Source organism: Malus domestica, chromosome 01 (assembly GCF_042453785.1).
Source record: "Malus domestica chromosome 01, GDT2T_hap1".
NCBI lineage: Eukaryota > Viridiplantae > Streptophyta > Magnoliopsida > Rosales > Rosaceae > Malus > Malus domestica.
The window spans coordinates 20,820,247-20,835,768 of NC_091661.1; the positions used below are offsets into that span (position 1 = coordinate 20,820,247).

The 15,522-nt window shown below is 37.3% G+C and overlaps 2 protein-coding genes across 2 annotated transcripts; both read right to left on the reverse strand.

Moving 5' to 3' along the window:
• Positions 1–2,977: 2,977 nt before the first annotated feature.
• On the reverse strand, positions 2,978–6,102 carry LOC103423708 (NAC domain-containing protein 22-like). The gene is made up of 5 exons (XM_008361824.4): positions 5,818–6,102; positions 5,008–5,573; positions 4,696–4,908; positions 3,677–4,584; positions 2,978–3,565 (listed from the first exon to the last, which is right to left on the reverse strand). The coding sequence occupies exons 1-4, from the start codon at positions 6,032–6,034 to the stop codon at positions 4,423–4,425; spliced, it is 1,158 nt and encodes a 385-aa protein (XP_008360046.2). The 5' UTR covers positions 6,035–6,102; the 3' UTR covers positions 2,978–3,565; positions 3,677–4,422.
• A 5,998-nt stretch (positions 6,103–12,100) lies between these two features.
• LOC103426346 (NAC domain-containing protein 62-like) lies at positions 12,101–14,879 on the reverse strand. The gene is made up of 5 exons (XM_008364440.4): positions 14,564–14,879; positions 13,451–14,028; positions 13,069–13,356; positions 12,754–12,969; positions 12,101–12,642 (listed from the first exon to the last, which is right to left on the reverse strand). The coding sequence occupies exons 1-5, from the start codon at positions 14,784–14,786 to the stop codon at positions 12,436–12,438; spliced, it is 1,512 nt and encodes a 503-aa protein (XP_008362662.3). The 5' UTR covers positions 14,787–14,879; the 3' UTR covers positions 12,101–12,435.
• Positions 14,880–15,522: the final 643 nt, after the last annotated feature.

Consider the following 15,522-nt stretch of genomic DNA (forward strand, 5'->3'; position numbering starts at 1 on the left):
CGAAGACTTCTGGTGAAGTAGAAAGCATATGAGTCTTACTGTTCAATCACCCACTTCTCACACGCAACAGTAGCTCATGGGTACCACAGATAACTTTGCCAAAGTTCTCTGCCAAAGTTGAGCACGTGAAGCTTGCAGCTCCCACTACATCGCTCTGACCAAGAAGGGTAAAAGAATAGCAAAGAAACAGCACTAACAAAGTTTAGACACATAAATTTTGAAGGTCTAGCTACCATATTATTACCCACAAGGGTAAAGGAACAGTACCACTGCTGGATAATTGGAAATTCCCTGTGTGTCAACCTCTGTGCTTCGTGGCAAGGTAGACTAGCAAACATGCCCAACCTTTACTCACATTCGAGAAAACACTTCCAACAAGATTGCTTGCTCCAAAATCGAATAGGCACCGTCCTCCAAATCTCGAGAGCCAGACTCCCAACATGACTACTTTCTCAAAAATCGAAGAGAGGGTAAAGGAACAGTACAATTGCTGGATAATTGGAAAGTCCTTGTGTGTCAACATCTGTACTTCGTGGCAAGGTAGACTAGCAAACATGCCCAACCTTTACTCACATTCGAGAAAACACTCCCAACAAGATTGCTTGCTCCAAAATCGAAGAGGCACCGCCCTCCGAATCTCGAGAACCAGACTCCCAACATGATTACTTTCTCAAAAATCAAAGAGACACCGCTCTCCGAATCTCGAGAGCCAGACCCCAGCATGATTGCTTTCTCAAAAATCGAAGAGGCATCGTTCTCCGAATCTCGAGAGCCAGATCCCCGATAGGATTGCTTGTTCGAAAACCGAAGAGGCAACACTTTCCCAACTTCAAGAGCCGGATCTCCTTGGATAAAGCTGTCTGTAATCTTCACACACAACATCAGCTTTCCAGATACCACAGACCACTTTTTCAAAGTGCTCTGACAGAGTTAAAACATGTGAAGCTGGCAGCTCCCACTACCGTGCTATGACCAAGCAGGGTAAAGGAATATCATTACTACTTATTGTTAGGGAGATTCCTATATATGTCGACCTCCATCCCCAACGGACAGGCAGACCTGCAAAAATGCTCAACCCTTCCTCATATCTGAGAGGGCACTCCCAACGAAGCCTCTCGAAATATTCAGCTTTCTTTCCCCCCGATAATACCTCTGCAAACAAGCTATACTAGAGCAAGAATATCTCATATCATCAGGGTTAAAAGCAAGAGTATCCCATATCATGCTTTTTCCCTGTCTTTTCCTTTGGCCTTGTTCTTACCTGCAAGACAAGGAGAAAGAGAGCAATCAGTCAGCACTTGGAATCAAGCTTCCAGCCATGAACTGACTGCCTGGAACCCCTTACCTGATTACTTACCTGGCATTGCTCTCGAGTACTCATCTTCAACATCTTATGCTTCCAGGGAAGATACCGCATCTGCCTGAGAAACAGATAGGGCAAGTGAGAATGATACAAGGAAGCATGTGGAGACAAGCGTAACAGCACACGTGCCGATACATCCATTACTCTGTCAAAGCAAAAGTATCCCATATCAGCAGGGTCGAACGTACTCTAGATTTGATGGACTTGTTTTGACCCTCAAATTCTTCAGTCGGCCTTATACTCTGGAGGAAACCAGAAAACCCTCCAGCTCAGTTTAAGAATTAGTCTGTGGAAAGTTACTTCTTCAAAAACAAAAGTATCTCATATCATCTCTTCTCATTTTTCTTCTCTTTATCCTTCATGCTGCCTGCAAGATAGGGAGAATGTGAACAATCAGCCGGAGCTCTGATTGCTTACCTTGTCTGTCACCTCTTTCAGCAGATCCCCTAGCTCGGCGACTTGGGGAACTCCTACTACATGGTTTGTATCGCGCTTGACCAAGCCTGAAACTACAAGTAAGCTTCAAGTGAAATTGATATATTACCTTGTGCATCTCCCCTAGTTAAAGATACCACCCCTGGATAGAGGAAGAGTACTTCCAGAGAAGATGCCACATCTACCTATGAGACAGATAAGGCAAGTCAGGACGATACCACACTCCGATACTTAGAAGTTTCGTGATTACGAGATCATTCTCCCATAATATTTCCTAATGTCATTTGTACTAAATCATTCACTTGTACTCACTAAAGGAGAGCTTGAACCTATGTACTTGTGTAAACCCTTCACAATTAATGAGAACTCCTCTATTCCGTGGACGTAGTCAATCTGGGTGAACCATGTACATCTTGTGTTTGCTTTCCTATCTCTATCCATTTATATACTTATCCACACTAATAACCGGAGCAATCTAGCGAAGATCACAAAAAGCGACCGTTTTCGCTACCTAGGATCTATCTTGCAAGAGAACGGAGAATTAGATGGAGATCTCAACCATAGAATACAAGCTGGATGGATGAAGTGTAAGAGTGCATCCGGCGTGTTGTGTGACCGTCGTAGGCCACTGAAGCTCAAAGGAAAATTTTATATGACGGCAATAAGGCCAACGATGTATGGCACAGAATGTTGGGCGGAGAAACATCAACACGTACACAAAATGGGTGTAGCGGAGATGAGGATGCTTCGTGGGATGTGTGGGCACACGAGAAAGGATAAGATTGGGAATGAGGATATCCGAGGTAAAGTAGGAGTAGCCGAAATTGAAGGAAAGATGAGAGAAAATCGGTTCCAGTGATTTGGACATGTGCAAAGAATGCCTACTGACGTTCCGGTTCGAAGATGTGACTACGGGACAGAGGTTCAGGGCCGAATGGGTAGAGGAAGACCTAGGAAAACTTTAGAAGAGACTCTAAGAAAAGACTTAGAGTACTTGGATCTAACGGAGGACATGATACAAAACCGAGCGCAATGACGTTCTAGGATTCATATGACCGACCCCACTTAGTGGGAAAAGGCTTTTTTGTTGTTGTTGTTGTTGTTGTTGTTGCAAGTTTTAACTCGATTGGAAGTCAAACAAACTTTTCTTCTTATGGGCTAAAAAATGACAAGAGAATATAACCACAAAATTCCACTGAAATTGAAGGGTTCTAAATAAACAACATTAACAACAATACAACATGAAAGGAGTACAGGAAAAGCAGAAATGCTGCACAGGAACGCAGCAGCTGATACAGGGAAAATAATTAAAGCAATATTTACATAAGATGGGTGTTTAATTCTGAAGGTTATCAACGGATTATACCAATCATAATCATCAGATTTTGATAATGATTGTAATTGCTACTCCATTAGGGATGGAAGCTCAAATTTCAATACCAACAACCAGTACATCACCATTTAGTGTCTGGTTATTGTAATATATTTGGGACTCCAGCAGCCATGTTGCGGCAGATCCTGTATAACGCCATTTCCAGAATAAACGACTGTGGAACGAAAGCCTGAGCATGAGGCTAGAACTAGAACTTGGTATCGAAGTAACAATACCATTCCCCATCGGGGAGACTTTATAAGTGGTTTTAAGGAGATGCTTCAATGAAAGAACCCTATAGATGCCTGCTTCAAAACTGTATGCTTCAAAGACTCGGTTTTTGTTTTCTTCCGGGGCAGATGAAGAGCAATGCAATACTCTGCAGCTTCCCTGACCTGGAAATAAAGTTGACAGAAATCAAATTAAGTTCATTGAAAACAGAAAATAGCCTTCCCAAAGTATCAATACATGAGCTTTTATTAACAATTTTAGCTTTGATTGCTTACCTTGTCGTGTGATACAGCTTTGCAGTCGGATTCTTCTCGGAGCAACTCCCAGTGGATAGACACGAATGAACGATGATTGAAGACGATCTTGTTGAGGTACATGACTTTTGATGAAGACAGCACAATACTAAACGACAATTTTGCTGAGGATTATTTGTAGTTCTAGGAGAGTCGCGGTCTCCAAACAACTGCTTCTGAGAAGAGACATCTTTGCTTCATCTGGACACCTCGTTGGAGAGAGATTTCCAGTTGAAATCTCAAATACTGGTTTTGCTGCTGTTAATTTGAACTAACAGGCTCACCTAACAAGCTTTGCAGTTTCTAAAACTAGGGAATGCTTAAAAACGGCCAAAAAGGACAAGAATAGGCTTAGGTAACCTACATCGGTTGTCATGGACATAATCGACCAGAACTAGGAAAAGAAGTTTCTAATGCCTAAAGTTCCTGAAATGCAGATAAGGGTGATGTTTTACTTTTGCTAGAGTTCTTGGGGTTTACAAGTCCCATATTGCTGTTTTCGATAATTAAGATCTTGCTATTTTTCGATAATTAAATCTTGTTGTTCACTAGCTATTCTAGAGTAACTAATACCAACTAAACCTATGTTACTGTTGCTATCTTAGACTCGTGCTTGTGACTCTTGGTAGATTAGAGTCACTAAAAGTAGGGTACGTTGTTTCTTACCAGGATACTAATTACTAATCCTGGTCAACAATGATAAATCAAGAACCTAATGGGAAAAGAGTTTAAATCTCCATATCATCTAGAGATCGCAACTCATCAGTGCATCCAATACAGTAATTGGGATGCACACCATCTCCCGGCTCCATGTTCATTGGTGACAGCGGCAAGTAATCTTGTAACGGATCAAACAGCAGACCCATAAATTCATCTGGAAGAAAACAATCCTGGATCAAGAATCATAACGAGACAATGTTAAGTTTTGATGTAATTTTTGTGCTCCATATTGGAAAGTTCATATAAAACGAAGGATACAACATTCAGAGACTGGTTCTTACCTCTGGAATCATTTCATCTGTAGCAAGATCTTGAACACCATTAGGTTTGCTAACTGGTTCATTGGGATCATTAGTTGAAATAATATACTCAGGTGGCTGATGTGTGGAGGGGTAGTAATCGTGTGGTTGATGTGGATGCGGTGGCTGATGTGGTTGTGGTGTCTGCGGCGGCTGAGAGGTTGAATTCGGAATCTCTCCCAACGCAGAACACAACTGGTGGATTAAGAAACACAAACAAGCAGGTGTTAAATTTTAGCAGGCTTTGCAAGTTCATAACAAAAAATACGTAGAAAAAGCATATGATTATCTCACCTCTTGAAACATATCAGATGCAGCTGGATCATCATCACCATAAACATAGGTCAAAATGTCATTCCAGTTTATAGGACAAGAACCGTCTGGAGACTCAGAGCTATTAACATCTCCTAGCTCTTCGTATCCCAGATGTTCCACTGGCCCTGCAATCACATCACTTGCAGCAGCTTGATCATCTTCCGGGTTTGCAGCTGAATCGGCTAATTCGCCGCGGGTTGGATCAACCTTCGGCTTCTTATAACTAGCTGACTTGTTCTTCAGGCGGCAGAGGACAAAGTCCATCTGCTTGGTTGGTTTAGAACCCACCTCAGTGTTTGTACAATAATACTCATGGATTACCCAATCGGACTTCTTTGCTTTTGGTCCACGACCTTCGTGGAAGGTCAGAATAATCTTCTTCCCAATCACAGCTTTGGATTCTTCGGCCCTGATCTCCCGCTCATCTCCTGTGATCTTGTAATAGCCTTGATGCGTGAGCCGGTCGCGGCGAGTGCTGTTGGTGTCCTTGTATTTGGGGTGGGTGAAGAAGACCCACTCCTTCTCATTAACTTCTGGGACGAATGCTGAAATCCAACAACAAAACAAAATGTTCAAAATTTGAAACAAACCCATCCAACTCTTGAAGAACAAAAATCACAAACACTGAAACAAGATCATAAATTTTTGGGTGCCACAATATTATACCATAGGAAAGAGATCCGGGTTGGCTCTTCAAAAGGGAAAGTAAATCGAAATACAACACAAAACAAATTTTTTTTTATTTTTTATGGCTAGTGAAGAAAAAGTGAGATAGAATAAAGGGTTTACCAGGAATATCGCAGGGCTCGTACTTGCTGAGATCGATTTCAGGGAAGACGTGGCGGAAATGGGAGTCCGTCCCCTCTATCTTGTTCTTCAGATAGTAGCTGACCAGCAACTCATCAGTTGGGGAAAATCCGAACCCAGGCAGTCGGCTCACATTCACACGCACTGCATCTCCTTCTTCAGGTGCGATGCTGCTGCTGCTGCTGCTGCTACTACCCATCTCTCTCTCTCTCGATCAGTGTTTTGGATTGTGTGGGGAAGCAGAATTTTAGTGAAGTTGTATTTATTACACTCATCAAAGACCCACTCATCACTTAAGGCACTAGACCTTGGAAAGTTGACTAGTGTGTTTTCCAAGTCTTTGAGCTTATGGTGCAAGTTCATCTTTTGCTACCTACACTTATGGGGTTTCTTTCATTTTGGTCTTCCAACTATTCCTTATCACAGTAATATTGTAATTTAATTTAAACTAAAGTGTGATAAGCTTTAATTTGGGTGACGAGAGGAGAGTATACCACTCTAGCTAATTTAGTTACAGTTAATTTTACACGATTTTATTACAAGTCATATTACTATATGCAACAACATTAAAAGGTATAAGCAAGTTTATACGTCGGACGTAATGGCTTAAAGAATAAGGTCCTATAAAAACAAGACAATCTTCCACTTGTTTTTCATCACAACTAGAAAGCTGTCTAAATTGAATTGCACACACCATTTATTCGAGGTTTTATTTATCAACCAACAAATTATACAATTACAAAAATGCCAAATGTATAAATGTTCTTAAAACCAATAATTTAATTTCGAGATCATTTAACCAGACATACAAACATAACAAATTTTCCTATATGGCCACCACTGCATAAATATAACCAATCGAAACCATTGGGAACCTAAACCATTTATTAGGTTGTAATAAATTGTCCTCATTTTCCACATTTTGTAAAAATAGGGGACCAATTTGGTTCAGAAAAAGGTTTAGAGACTCAAATAGAACTACTACTAAACTCAAGGTGCAAGTTTCTAATTAAGTCTTGAGCTTTCAATACAAGTTCTACCTTAAACGCGTTAATTTTCAGTTATTCTTATTTTGTCCTGTAGTGGGAATCTTATGATTCTTATTTGCCTCCTCTCTTAAGTTGAGCTTTATTAATATTCTCCAAGAGAAATACTTTTAATGGTATTATCTCTTTCTTCTTCAACTTGCAGCAAACAAAATACTTTTAATGGCATTTATTTTTTGTTATTGGATTAACAGTGGGACCAGAGTCAACATTAATTATGGCAGCTCAGCGAGTCAGTTACACACGCCTAGCGAGTTTGGACAGAGTTTTGTAGCATTTCTCTTTTTTGGGTTGATGCAAGAGTTCGTGACGACTGTAAGACTTCTGGAGACGTGGTTCCTTTGGGGTGCGTTTGGTACGTGGGACGGAACGGGACGAGGCGTTCCGTCCCGCGTTTGGTGCGCCAAAAATGGCTGGAACGGGCTGTTCCACGGGACAGATTTTGGGTGTTTTTGCGTCCCACCTCCCCCCTGGAACGGGTTTGTTCCACGTCTGTGGAACACAATGTTTTACCATTTTAAGACAAATATACCCCATATCTTTTTCAAAAATTACACATTCGTTCCGTCCCGTCCCTTCTGCGTACCAAACGCACGATACTACATGCATCACAAATAAATACAAGGTGTCACTTGCTTCATTTGTTGGCGTGAATAACCATTTTCAGTCTACACTACTTGGATGTGTATAACGAGAATGCTTCAACATTTGTTTGGTTAATGAAAACATGGGTTAGAGCAAAGGGTGGAACACCCCCAGCTCCTATACTAACTAATTAAGACAAAGTCATGAAGTCAGCCATTGCTCAGGTATTTCCAAATTCACAACATCCCTTTTGTTTATGGCATATATTAAGCAAAATCTTTGTTTGAAGATCGTTTCTATTGGGTGCTTACTTATATGAGAGACACTTTTTTGCCGAATATGTACAACTCAAAGCTCTGAAAGCATAAATTCTTTTTTTTCGATAAATTTGTGAACAAGAAAACTATTTTGAAACAGTTTGTTAAAAAATACATGGTGGCTTTGCAAGATATGCAAGAAAAAGAATCACAAGATGATTTTAAAACATAGGATGAAAAACCTGTTTTGAAGTCTTCATCACCTTCTGAAGCACAAATGTCTATGAGTTTACACACATAAAATTTTACGAAGTTTCGAAAGGAGATTTTAGGCGTTGGAGGATGTTATTATTAAAAGTGAATGAAGATAATGCTAAAATCTTTTAAAGTTAAAGACTTTGAAATAAAAAATACGAGAGTTCATGGTACTTTGGATGCAAGAAAAGAGGAGAAATGTATGAGCTCCAATTTTGGTTTACTGAATGAGGATATGAACATGAGCATGACTAACGGGTATTGAAGTTTAAAGGGTAAAATGAGAAAGAAAGCATGATAAACAGTGGAGTCAAATTGTCAAACTCTTCCTTTGACGTTGACGATGACGTTTGAGTTCTCCAAGCTAATTTCTTTTCTTTTTTTAAGAAGTAGGTCCAGACATTGGTAAAAAAAATTTAAAAATTATAATAATTTCTTATTATTAGATCAAATTTCAAAAGTCCGGATTATTTGATTTGATAGTTTTAGAGGAAGAGATCTGAAGATGATCTCTTTCCGTTTTTCATAACCACTTTTTTGTTTTTTAACGATATGGGTCCTAACTTGTTTTGAGGATGGAATGGAAGTGCAGCGTGTCTAGCAAGCCCGGCTAGCAATTCCTATATATATATTTTTTTTTTTTGTGAGAAACATATATCGAGAGAATCACGAACATTCTAAACTCTTTGATACATGGAAGTTGTAAAGCCTTGCTCACTAAAAATAAGAGTAATGATAGATAGACTAAAATTTTAAATTAAACTTACAAACTAAATAATGTGTCAATAATAGAAAATAAGCACGTTAATCAATATTTAAGTAATAATCTAATTATCAACAACTATATTATTTAGTTTACAAAATTTAATTTAAATTTTTTTTCTTCCTAATTGTTCCTTGGTTGTGAAGGCAGAGCATTACGTCACTACATTATCATCATTGCATGTCTATGTGGAGTCAAAAGAATGTAGTTCAAGGTATAACAGATTCGATTTTATATTTAGCTGAGTTAAGAGTTGCACAAGTGTATAATTAATTTAGATGATATCAATGACTGGTATGCTAAAGTGGAACCTTTTCTTACTGTTATACGAATCTCACATCGAATAAATAATAGTTTATATGTGCTTATAAGAGCATCTTCAATGTTGACACTTATATTTAAAATGTAAAGCCAAATTTACATTCTCGTTTTACATTTTCAAAATGTAAATGTGAGTTTTATTTCAATAGAAGAGATTTTCAAAATGTAAATGTGAGTTTTATTTCAATAGACTAGCATACGCAAATTTGATATTCCTACCAAGGTCTATATTTTACATTCCGTCTATTAAATAGCTTATGACCAATCAAAAATGTAAAGTACCTATTTCATGGTATTTTGTATCTCACGTTGGAGATTCTCTAAAGAATAGGCTACTAATCATACTACTAATTAGATTTTACACAGAACCTCAACTTCCTTTATGATTGAGAGTAAAAAGCACTTACAATGCTACAATTCATAATGACTTTTCAGGATGCGAGTTTGAATTTAATCATCCAACAAAATAGAGATGAATTATATTAGACCAATATTTTTTTATACAACAATTTGAAAATTGTCTAGACTTTATATTGGTTTGACTACCATAAAATTTTTACACTGCCAGTTGGTAAGAAATTTGCAGCTTGAATAATTTACTAGAGACATTGCTAACGACCACAACTTAAAATATTTCAAATTAAGTTATTCATGTGACAATCTAACTCTTAGTCTAATCATTCCTAAAATTAAATCTCAGATTCGAATTCTCCTTTGCCACATTCATTGATTCATTGTCTCATTGTCTCATTTGGTCTACTACATTAGCAGCCATGACATTGAAGTACCCGAAACCAATAATCTAATGAAAAAAATAGGATAAAACATTTACCACAATTCAAAAGTAACACCATAACATTAATGCGACGTAGTATTGAGTGTTACAGATAGTTTAGTTGTTAGATTTGATTTTCATATTTATTTAAAACTTTTATTTTCAATCTTACTATACCAGTCAATGCTACTTACCGTTAAAAAATATTGCAAAAAAAAAAAACTAAAACGAAAAAATACATAAAATACTTCATTCAACATTTTTTTTAAGCGAACTTCATTCAACATTCAAATGTTGGAAATAAATCACATTCACAAGAATATTTTTCTTTCGATACAACATTCTCAAGTCATAATAATAAAAGCATACACTCATTAAAGACCCCACTTATCCTCAAAGCACTGGGCTTTTGGAAGTTGACTAGTGTTTTTCCATGTCTTTGAGCTTGCGGTGTAAGTTCACCTTTTGCTCCCTACACTTATGGGGTTTCTTTCATTTTGGTCTTCCAACTATTTCTTATCAGGTTTTTTTTTTTTTTTTTGTACGAATAATATTGTAATATAATGTAAATTACAGTTAAAATTACAGTGTGATAAATTTTAACTTGGGGTGACGAGAGGAGAGTACACTGTTTTAATTAACTTGGATACGATTAATTTTACATAATTTTAATTACAAGTCATAGCTACTTAATACTACAGTCTATTGGTATTCCTTGTTACTTTTAAGTGAGAGGTCTTAGGTTTGATTCTCGCCAAATGCGAATTTGAACCACATTATTGCTAGCCCATTGTGATGCTACACTCACCCCCTCCCCATTAATGTAGATAATATCGTATGTTAAAAAAAAATTACAAATCATATTACTACTCTAAGCAACAACACTAGTTATAGGCAATGTTATAAAAATATCCGCCTAGACGTTTGAAAATTAAGAAAGGGTGCCTAGACATGTTAAGGCGACACTAGTTATAGGCAATGTTATAAAAATATCCGCCTAGGCGTTTGAAAATTAAGAAAGGGTGCCTAGACATGTTAAGGCGTCCGCCTAGACTGCCTAGGCACCTGCCTAGCTTGCCCAAACCTGCCTAGGTCTCGACTCACTTAAACAGAAAATAGATAACATTTTTTGCATTTTATTTTTTTCAATAAATTGTAAAAGACTTGTTGCATACTTAAATGAACACACATTATATCCTTGTTCCCCATGTTTTCATTATGTTCCAATACTTCATAATATATATATATATATATATATATATATATGTCATTCTATTTTGGAGTTTATAATGAAATTATATATATTTAAAGTATAAGTAAACACTTATTTACACGAAATATAATAAATTTACTTAAATCCGTCTAATCTGCCTAGGCTTCAACTCGCCGTTCGACTAGCGCCTAGTGTCTTTTAGAACCTTGAGTATAGGAGAGCTTATACGCTTGGCGTAATGGGTTGAATAATAAGGTCCTATCTAAACCAGACAATCTACCAGTTGTTTTTCATTACAACAAAAAGCCGTTTGAATGAATTGCATACACCTTTTATTATTTTTTACAAGAAACGATAATGATATTTTATTTATCAACCAACAAATTACACAATTATAGAGATGCCAAACGTGTAAATTTGCTCTGGAGATAATTTACACAAACATAAAAAATAGTAAATTTCCTAAACGGCCGAATAAGAACCAATGGAAACCATTGAGAACCTAAACCATTTATTAGGTTGTAATGAAATGTCCTCATTTTACCACATTTTTCAAACTTAGGGGACCAATTTGGTTATAAAAAAAAAAGGTATAAAGACCGCAAATTTACGATCAAGATTAAGTAATCTCTTAATTTTTTTTTTGTTGAACAAATAATATTATCTACACTAAGGGGGTAGGAGAGTGAACTAAGTCTTACAATGAGTTAGCTATAATAATGTGATTCAAATTCACCTTTGGTGAGGATCGAACTTAAGATCTCTTAGTTACAAGTAAACAGGAATATTAAGTGGTTAAGTAATCTCTTAATACAATCTCTTGTAATGCTCGATAAGAAAAACACTTTTTGATTAAAATTACGAAGACATCATTTACAGGGAACGATGGTTTGTTTGATTTTGCAGCTGCACATGGAATGCCGAAACAATGGACGCCTAATTGCACTCGAATATCCTTTCTTTTTCTCCCTAGTTGGGTGTAACATAGATAACATGTAAACAATTAACATTGTTGGTATGGTACACAACTCATATATACATATAGAAAGAGAGAAGAATAGGCAAATTTCCATTCAATATTAAGAGGTTCTGATAAACAATACACAAGGATACAACTATATATAGAAAGGTTTAAGATCTTAAACTACAACCATATATTTTGATAATCATACCAATTATACACAAAATCACATCTTAAGTATCGATAATATGTAGACTGATAGAGACCCCAGCAACCATGCAACAACAACTGCAGGACAAATAGAAGCATTGCCATTAAGGCGAGAACTACGGCTTGGTTGAAATGTTATTACGTGGAGGACTTGATTAACGGCATCAGGCAAATATTTTTGGGAAATTGAAAGAACGTTTTCAATTGCTGCCAGCTACCTCTTCCTTTTATTCGTAGCTTGATTATCAAAATTAGACGCAATGCTGCTATATTGTTTATCCTTATCATTGGTTGAAATATTCTTCTTATCTGTAAGATAAGAATCTTTATCCCAACATGTAGGTTGCCAATTGTTGTAGCCGTTGTCACAAATATCGGCATGCAGAACGCTTCCTATATATTTTTCTGGTCGAACACATGGCTGCAAGATTAAGAATCACAAACAAGCAAGTGTTGAGTTTTTAATGTACATATTGTGCTCAATATTAAGAAGTTGATGTCAAAAAAATTGTTCAAGCATGATTATTCTCACCTCCAGAGTCATGTTATCTGTATATTGATTTTCCAAATCAAATGCATTGCAGCAATTAACATGTGAATATTCATCTCCAATTTGAGGCTGCCACTCTATGCATTCATCATAAAAAATATTGGCATCCATAAAATCTTCGAATTTTGTGTATGTTCGTGACTGTTGTGCGACATGTAACTGAAGTAGATCCATGTCCTTTTGTGGCTGAACACATATCTGGATTAAAAATCACAAATAAGAAGGTTAAGTTTTAATAAACTTTTGTATTATTAAAGTTAATATTCGAAATATTCAAATAAGCATGTTTATTCTCACCTCTTGAGACATATCATCTGCAACTTTGTTTTCGAAATCATTCACGGTGAAGCTATAAGGTTCACCTTCATCACAGGTTGAAATATCATTCTTATCAGCATAAGAATAATTATTATCTCCAAATGGTGATTGTATTATATTACAATCATCACTAGTGCCATTGGCTTGCAGAACAGCTCCCAGCTGTATGTTTCCTGATGACAGGAATGTAGAGCAAAGGTAATCTTGTGGTGTCTGGTGCGGTGTTTGAGGGGGTGAATTCAGAATTTCTTCCATCTCAGCACGCAACTAGTGGATTTAGAATCACAAACAGGCAGGTGTTAAATTTGAGCAGGCTTTGCGAGTTCATACAAAAAAAATGTAGAGTATATGATTATCTTACCTCTAGAACCCTAGCAGATGCAGCTGGATCATCCAAATCCGGGAATTTCACGTCACCAGTTTCATCATCACCATCATCAAATCTCAAAATGTTATTACTGTCTATAAGACGAGAACCATCTGGAGGCTCAGAGCTATTAACATCTCCTCGCCCTTTGTATCCCAGATGTTCCACTGGCTCTGGAATCGCATCACTTACAGCAGCTTGATTGTCTTCCGAGTTAGCACCTGAATCAGCTAATTTGCCGCAGATTGGATCACCCTTCGGCTTCTTATAACTAGGTGACCTTTTCTTCAGGAGGCAGAGGACAAAGGAACCCACCTCAGTTTCTGTAAACTCATGGATTACCCAATCGGTCTTCGTTGCTTTCGGCCCACGTGCACGACCTTCGTGGAAGGTCAGAAACCTCTTCTTCCCAATCACAGCTTGGGATTCTTCAGCCCTGATCTCCCTCTCACCTCCTGTGCTCTTGTAAAAGCCTTTATACGTGGTCCGGTTGCGGCGAGGCTTGTTGATGTCCTTGTATTTGGGCCGGCTGAAGAAGAACCATTCCTTCTCTTGAACTTCTGGAAAGAAAGCTAAAATCCAACAACAAAACATAATGTTCAAAATTTGAAACCAACCCATCCAACTCTTGAAGAACAAAAAAACACAAACACTGAAACACGATCACACATTTTTGTGTGCAACAATATTATACAATAGGAAAGAGATATGGGTTGGCTCTTTAAAGGGAAATTAAATCGAGATCAACACAAAGCAAATTTAATTTTTTTTTTTTTTTACAAAACACAGAACAATATATTAAAATTGAAACCAACACACCTCAAGAATTCTTGAGGTACAAGCGATATTACTACTCTCAGTTATACCAGGGGAGGGCAGTGGGCACTGGAATTTATGCATACAACAAGATCATCAATAGATAGAAACAGAGCACTAGAATTACTACAAAAAAATGAAAATCGAAACCAACCAAATTCAATTCTGAAATGAAAAAAAAAAAAACCGAAATATCGAAACAGTATAATAAATGTAAATAAACAACATCAGAATCCACCAGAAATAAGGAATGGCTAGTGAAGAAAAAGTGAAACATATTAGAGGGTTTACCAGGAATATCCCAGGGCTCGTACTTGCTGACATCGATCTCAGGGATGACGGAGCGGAAATGGGAGTCGGTGCCCTGTATCTTGTTCTTCAAGTAGTAGCAAACCAGCAACTCATCGGTGGGGCAGAATTTGAACCCAGGTAGTAGGATCACATTCACATGAACCTCATCTCCTTCTGCAGTTGTCATGCTGCTGCTGCTGCTGCCGCCGCCACCACTGCTCATCACTCTCTCTCTCTCTCTCTCTCTCTCTCTCTCTCTCTCTCTCTCTCTCTCTCTCTCTCTCAACTTTGAACTATGATTCTTGATCAGTGTTTTGGATTGTGTGGGGAAGCAGCATTTCAGTGAAGTTGTATTTATACACGCTCATCAAAGACCCACTTATCACTCAAAGCACTGGACTTTTGTATATTTTCCAAGTCTTTGAGCTTGAGGAGTAAGTTCATCTTTTGCGCCCTCCACTTTTGGGGTTTCTTTCATTTTGGTCTTCCAACTGTTTCATATCACAATAATATTTTTATCTAATTCAAATTACCGTGTGATAAATTTTAACTTGGGTGATGAGAAAAGAGTATACTCCTCTAGCTACTTTGGCTACGGTTAATTTTACACGAATTTAATTGCAAGTCATATTACTATTCTAAGCTACAGCACTAACAGGAATATGAGAGTTTCTATGATAGGTGTAATGGACTGGAATAAGGTCCCTATCTAAACAAAACAATCTACCACTTGATTTTCATTACAACCGGAAACCGTCTAAATTGAATTGCACACAACCTTTATTATTTTTACAAGAACTGGTAGAAAGATTTAATTAATCAACCAACAAATTATACAATTACAGAGGTGCCAAATGTATAAATTTTTTAAGAACTAATAATTTAAACTGGAGATAATTTACATAGACATAAAAAACAGTAAATCTCCTATATGGCCAGCACCACATGAATAAGAACAA

Coding starts and splice junctions, on each gene's coding strand:
- LOC103423708 (XM_008361824.4), bottom strand. CDS start 6,034: ATGGGTAGTAGCAGCAGCAGCAGCAGCAGCATCGCACCTGAAGAAGGA. Junction 5,574..5,817: donor CGAGCCCTGCGATATTCCTG/GTAAACCCTTTA, acceptor GTTGGATTTCAG/CATTCGTCCCAGAAGTTAAT. Junction 4,909..5,007: donor CATCTGATATGTTTCAAGAG/GTGAGATAATCA, acceptor TTAATCCACCAG/TTGTGTTCTGCGTTGGGAGA.
- LOC103426346 (XM_008364440.4), bottom strand. CDS start 14,786: ATGAGCAGTGGTGGCGGCGGCAGCAGCAGCAGCAGCATGACAACTGCA. Junction 13,357..13,450: donor CATCTGCTAGGGTTCTAGAG/GTAAGATAATCA, acceptor TAAATCCACTAG/TTGCGTGCTGAGATGGAAGA. Junction 12,970..13,068: donor CAGATGATATGTCTCAAGAG/GTGAGAATAAAC, acceptor TTTTTAATCCAG/ATATGTGTTCAGCCACAAAA.